The 6,021-nt window shown below is 50.9% G+C and overlaps 1 protein-coding gene across 1 annotated transcript in view; it reads right to left on the bottom strand.

Moving 5' to 3' along the window:
• The window catches only part of DYSF (dysferlin), a 235,687-nt gene continuing 229,666 nt past the window's right edge, over positions 1-6,021 (bottom strand). The window contains exons 50-53 of the mRNA XM_069067342.1: positions 5,446-5,624; positions 3,908-4,017; positions 2,625-2,772; positions 1-371 (exon numbers count right to left, since the gene is read on the bottom strand). Coding sequence (XP_068923443.1) covers positions 333-371; positions 2,625-2,772; positions 3,908-4,017; positions 5,446-5,624 — 476 coding nt within the window. The 3' untranslated portion in view covers positions 1-332. The remainder of the gene's footprint in view (positions 372-2,624; positions 2,773-3,907; positions 4,018-5,445; positions 5,625-6,021) is intronic.

Raw genomic sequence — 6,021 nt, 5'->3', positions numbered from 1 at the left:
CACACACACACACACACACACACACACACACACACACACACACACACCCTAGATAAGCCACCTTGGACACTTAAACTCTGTTTTGTTCTAAAAATCCAAGTGACCCAAAGCGGGGTGCTAGAGACGTCAGGAGAGAGGAAGCCGTCAGTGCAGGGGGTCCTGAGGCCACCATTTCATAGCTGCCTGTTCATCTAGACTGAGGCAGCTCCCACTCCCTGGATGAGCTGGGGCTGGGTTTTGGCATCAGAGCAGCTAGACAGTGGTTAGAGAGGCTTGGGGACCCAGGATTCTGCACTTCCTGGGGGCATCTCCAGAGGCAGGGGGGCTAGCCATTAGCTGAATGGCTTCACCAGCTTCATGGCAGCATAATTCTGGAAGGAGAGAGAAGGGCAAGAAACAGGGAAACATGGTTAGTGAGCCTCAGCACTAGCTGGAACCTTCATCCCTCTGGACAAATCACTAAATCTCCATGGGTCTCGGTTTCTGTATCAAATGAAAGGGCTGGACTAGATGCCTATGAGCTCCTTCCAGCCCCAGAACCAGGAGCCTCAAACAGGACCTATGGGAATACTGATTCTGAAAAATCAGATTTGAGTCTGAAATGGACTTTGGAGGTTGTCCCTTGACTACAGACAAGGAAGGAGAAGGAGTGACCTCTCCAGCTCCCTCCTGGACATAAGGAATCTTCATTTCAGAACTATTACTTGCCCCTACCTCATATAAGCTTCATAGGGGCATAGATTTAGAGCTGGAATGGACTCATCTTACAGATGAGGACACTGAGGCCCAGACTGTCCCAAGGCCACACAACAAATGTCTGAGGCAGGATCTGAACTCAGGTACTCCTACTTAACAATCCTAACTGTATTTTATATTAACAAGAATTGTTCCCCCCACCTAAGATTCCAAACTTGCCATTGCCCATCAATGACTTCAAACCATGCCCCATATCTCCCCTCTGCCTCAGCATCAGCTAATCCATGGTTCCACTTCCAAAATGTAGTCCAAAGCCTTTTCCCCCAGGAAGTCTTCCTTGATTGACCCTGTAATACTTGGTGCTTACAGCAGACATCTAATCCCTACTTGTACATTTTTTGTATATTCCTGCTTCCTAGATCTTTTTTAAAAAATATGTGTCAAGTCTTCTGTATTAGGCCAAGATCTTCCCAGGACAGAGGCTGTGTCTCCCCATCACAGCAAGAATTCCCTAAGGGCAGGGACCTCTTTTTTCCTCTCCTCCCACGGGTCTCCCCCCATGTAGTCTGCCCACAATGGGAGACAATTCAGGGCAGGAGAACCTTGAAAGCTCAGCCATCCCTACTCTCTGTCCTGGGAGTTGGAAAGGAAAAGGCGGTCCATCCAGTTCCATCCCTGGAAACCCAGTGTGGGCTCAGCTTCAAAGGCTAGGGGAGAAGGGGGGTGAGGTCGAGTGGAGAGAAGGGGGGGCCGATGACTTCCTGGACCGGAGCCTCACTGTCCTGGGGCCAGCCCCAGACAAGGCAATCACAGATGGTAATGCCCTTGATTAGCACATGCCTGCCAGCCTGGCGAGCATCCCCCCCCTCCATCCCTCCTGCCCCGCCTTTCCTACCTCCCCCAACCCCAGCACTCAGGGGCCTCTAATTGGGACAGGATGTTCTCTGAGTCTGTCCCGAGGAAAGCCAGCTCTGGAATCAAACCCGTTCTCCAGTTCCTTGGCCCAGCCTCCTACCCCCCCGCCATGGTCCCTCCCCAGGCTGGTGGGGATGGGGAGGGGGGTGCGAATGATGAGTGGAATCTGACCAGACTGCCTGGGGCTGTCGATTTTCCCCAGCTCTGTTCCCTTCAGAGTGAAGTTTCCCAACTGGGTCAGGGCCCAGGCTGGCTGGAGCCAGTAGGAGAAGAGACTGTAGGGGAGAGGGGTAAAATCCCCTGAACCTGAGATTTCGGTTCAAATCCTGCCTCTACCAACAACCTGCTGCTGCTTGACTTCTCTTGACCAAGACCCTTCCCCTCTCTGGGTCCCAGAGGATGTGCCAGGAAAATGAGGGGGTGAACTCTGACATCCCAAGAAGATTTCAGCTCTGAGATGTCCCCATCCCTATGAGCTAAAGGCCTCTCTTGCTTCTCAGACCATAGGGAACTCCTGGTGTCTGGACTCCCACAAGACCCAGAGGGCACCCCGCCTGGGCACCCAGGCTGGGCATCCTCTGCTGGCTGACCACACCTGGCTCTGGACCTTTCTCCCCTCCTGGCTCTAACTCTGCCCTTCCTTGGTGTGACTGGTGTAATTTCCATTCTCTCCATGGCACCCATGGCAGACCAGGGGTTCCCTGATGGGCACTGAGGGCAGGGGCTGTCTTCCCCCTTACCCACAGGAGGCTCCCCAGTCTAAGCAGGGGCTCCCTGGGGGCAGGAGCTGTGTCTCCTCCATCAGACCCCAGGTTCTCCAAAGGCAGGAGCAATGTCTTTTCCCCAGCCTCCTCCCTTGACGCCCTCTGACCCCCTAGCCCACCCATGACACATCCCCGGCCAGCTCGGGATGAAAGAGGCTCTGACTTGAGTGGTCTGTGCCCCTGCTCCCTCCCCACCCCCTGGGGCGGCCCCTCCCTTCACTGGCCTCCCAGTGGCCCCCAGCTCCTTACCGGGAAAGCATAGATGAAGATTCCAAGGAAAAGGAGCAGGACGGCGAGGATGATGAAGAGGACGATGAGGCATCTGAACCTTCGCCAAATGATGTATCTCATTGTCTTGTACGGGGACGTGAACCAGAGGAAAGATGTGTCTGGCCGCCTGTGAGCCAAGGGGAGAGCCAAGGTCAAAAGCAGCTGCCCCTGAGGCAGCAGAGGACAGGCCGGACAGGGAGGGCTGGGGAGGGAGGGAAGAGGCAGCCAAGGCGGGGCTGGACCCCAGACACACACACGTGCATGAGTGCACACACACACACATGCATGCGCGCACACACACGGACACATGCATGCGTGTGCACATGTACAAACGCACTCACATGGACACACATGCCCTAATGCACACATGTGCACGCACACACGCACATGCATGCGTGCACACGCTCTGATGCCTCCATTTGGCAGATGAGGAAACTGAGGCGTATTCTGGATGAAAAAAAATGTAGCACCCAAATATTCTTTCATGTCCTATCTCTTCGTAGTAGCTGGTGAACTCCTTCAGGGCAGGGGCTGGTTTTGCCTATTATGAGCCTGGCCCATAAAAAGTGATTAATAAATGCTTGCTGTCTGGCTGTCAGCAGAGATGGGGTACAAGACTGGTGATTAATAGATTTGGAATCCAAGGCCCTAGGTTCAAATCCTGTTTCTGATGCTTACTACCTATCTGACCTAGGACAAGTCACATGCCCTGTGTGGGGCTCAGTTTCCTCATCTGTAAAAAAGAGAAGAAATCTGAGGGTCCTTCTTTCTCTGACATCTCCATGCCTGCTGTCCCAGGCCATCCTCCCCAGAGCCCTCCGGGGGAAGCAGCTCAGAGATTATTAGAAAGTAGGCCTAAGGAAGGCTTTGCCCAGGTCACAGACAGATGGACCAATGAGTGGTCAGCTGTGCCACCCTCTAGAGCAAGACTATCAGTCCCAGGCAGAGGAATGAGAGGTGCCAGGTGCTCACAGCATCAGGCACAATCATGGATCAAAGAGCAAAAGACACAGGTTCTAGTCCTAATTCCACCCCTGATTGGTACCTATTTGACTTTGGCAAGTCACTGAACCTCTGTGGGCCTCAGTCCTCCTCTGTAAAAGGGGTTTCTTAGGCCTAGTCTGTACTCACTGCCCACTTTCCTCTGGGCCTGGCCTGGTTCCTCTTGGGGCCCAGACCCTCTGCTAATGACTGCCCTGCACCCAAGCACCCCAAAAATCCACACAGTGGAGCTAAGGTTTAAATGCAAATAGATCTCTTACTTTGGTTCCTCAAGCTTGGGGTTCATGTTAGGTTCATCACGGCCCAGTCCAGCAGGCCGTTCTTCATGTTCTGACTCAGCAACAATTTCCAAGGTCATTTCCAACTTGCCCTGTGGAGACAGAGGGAGTCTGGTTAGGGTTGAGGAGGCAACTATATGACCACACAAGGAGAGATTAGAGAGTGAGCTGACCAGAGAAAAAATGGTGAGGGACTAGCTGGGAAGCAGAGTGGTCTCATGAAAAGAACCCCAGATTTGAGAATCAGAAAGACCTGGTCTGAAAGCCTCATTTCTGCCATTCACTAGCTGTGAGACCTCAAGAGAATCACTTGAGGAGATTGAACCTTCTAGCTCTAATAGTCTATGATTCTTCATGACTTTTCCAAGAAGGCTAAGCTGCCTGGTAGAGCTGAAAGGGCCTTTTAATCATCAAATGTTAGAGCCAGAGACTTCAGAACACAAGACATCCACACTAGAAACTACTCCAAAACAAAGAACATGGAAGACAGACTTTACATAACCTCAAAACAGAGAATGTCAGAACTTGGAGAGCCAAAAACAAAATGTCAGAACTGGAGAAACTCTTGGCCCAACTATGGACTTCAAGGTCATGGCCAGAAGGGTCAGAAACCTGGAAGGGACCTTTGAGACCATCTTACAGGAGGATAGAACAAAAGTTACAAGAGTCACTTCAGGTCACCTGGTCTAGTTCCCTCATTTTACAAATGAGAGGTCCAGTGAAGTTAAGGGATTCAGCCAGATTTTAAGCATCAAGACTTGAATCCTGGTCTGCTGACTCCAAGTGCAGCAGTTTCCCCACTATCCTACATTTAACTTAAGCCCTTTGCTGCATAGTTAAAGAAACATAGATTCAATACCTGTTATGTTGTAGGCATCATATTGGGTTCTTCTGATGCAAAAATAAACAAAAAATTAAACAATACTTGTTCTCAAGGAGTTTCTATTCCACTAGTAATTGAAAAAAATTAAAAGGCAGGTAGTAACCTGGTAAGTTCCTTCAGATTGGGGAATTATCTCAGCTAAACCTTGGGGCTCCATTCGCCCCTGTGCCTTGGCACACAGTAAGTGTTTAGTCAGTGTTTACCATGCTGGATTGTCCAGTGCCTATGGCATTCTCACCTCAAAACACCCCTCAGCCCTTGCTATTTGCTTCTTCTATTGATAAGTTTCTGCTGGGGGCTCCATTTTGAGGAGGGTCCCAGGCTGGGCACACCTCCTCCCCACCCCACCTCTCTTTTCATCTCCCTTTTGTGTGCTGGGAGAAGAGAATTAGAATGTACGTCCCCTGAGGGCAGGGAATGTCCTTTTTTCTTGTATTTGCATCTCCAGAAATTGGCACAGTTCTTGGCACATGGTAAACATGAAAAAAAGCTTACTGACAGACTGCCTGACTGAAATGGGTGCTGGACAGATGGAGAAATGGTGGGGGGTGGGCATAATGGTGGCACTGTTGGTGCAAATGGGCATTTCCACCCAATGCCACCACTGCCAACCCAGCAAAAGGCAGAGAAGACTCACAGCAAGTGTTCTTTTCTCTCCCAGCTCAGCCGTGCAGGGCCACCAGCCTTTGACTGACTTCTGCTCAAAAAGAGACACAAAGCATTCTGGGTGGAAGACATCATCTAGCTGGTCCAGGGAGCACTTCTCAGCAGTCTTGGCTGGCTTGGGCATCCGATGGAGATCTAGCTGAAGTGAACCTGAAATGGATACAGGGTTCATTAGTCTAGGGCTTCCCCAGGATGGCAGGAATATAGTGGGACATTGGTTTAAGTGATGAAAAAAAGGAAGGAAGGAAGGAAAGAAGGAGGGAAGGAAGGAAGGAAGGGAGGGAGGGAGGGAGGGAGGGAGGGAGGGAGGAGGGAAGGAAGGAATAAGTTGCTTCTCCACTTAACCATCTTCTAGCCTGGTCATCCACCCACCTACCTCTCCTATGCCTTTCTATGCATCCACTTATCCATGATGAGTTCACAGACCAAGAGCTAAAAAGGGACTCAGAGATCATCTTGCCCAACCCCTTCATCTTATAGATGAGGAAACTGAGGCCCAGGAGGGTTAAGTAATCTGCCTAAAATCATATAGCTAGTAAGCAATAAG

This window comes from Petaurus breviceps, unplaced genomic scaffold, assembly GCF_028583685.1.
Source record: "Petaurus breviceps papuanus isolate PSGF00001 unplaced genomic scaffold, PetGlider_PUasm1.0 139, whole genome shotgun sequence".
Taxonomy (NCBI): Eukaryota; Metazoa; Chordata; class Mammalia; order Diprotodontia; family Petauridae; genus Petaurus; species Petaurus breviceps.
Note: the sequence above shows the minus strand (reverse complement) of the source record. Positions and strands in the feature narration are given on the sequence as shown.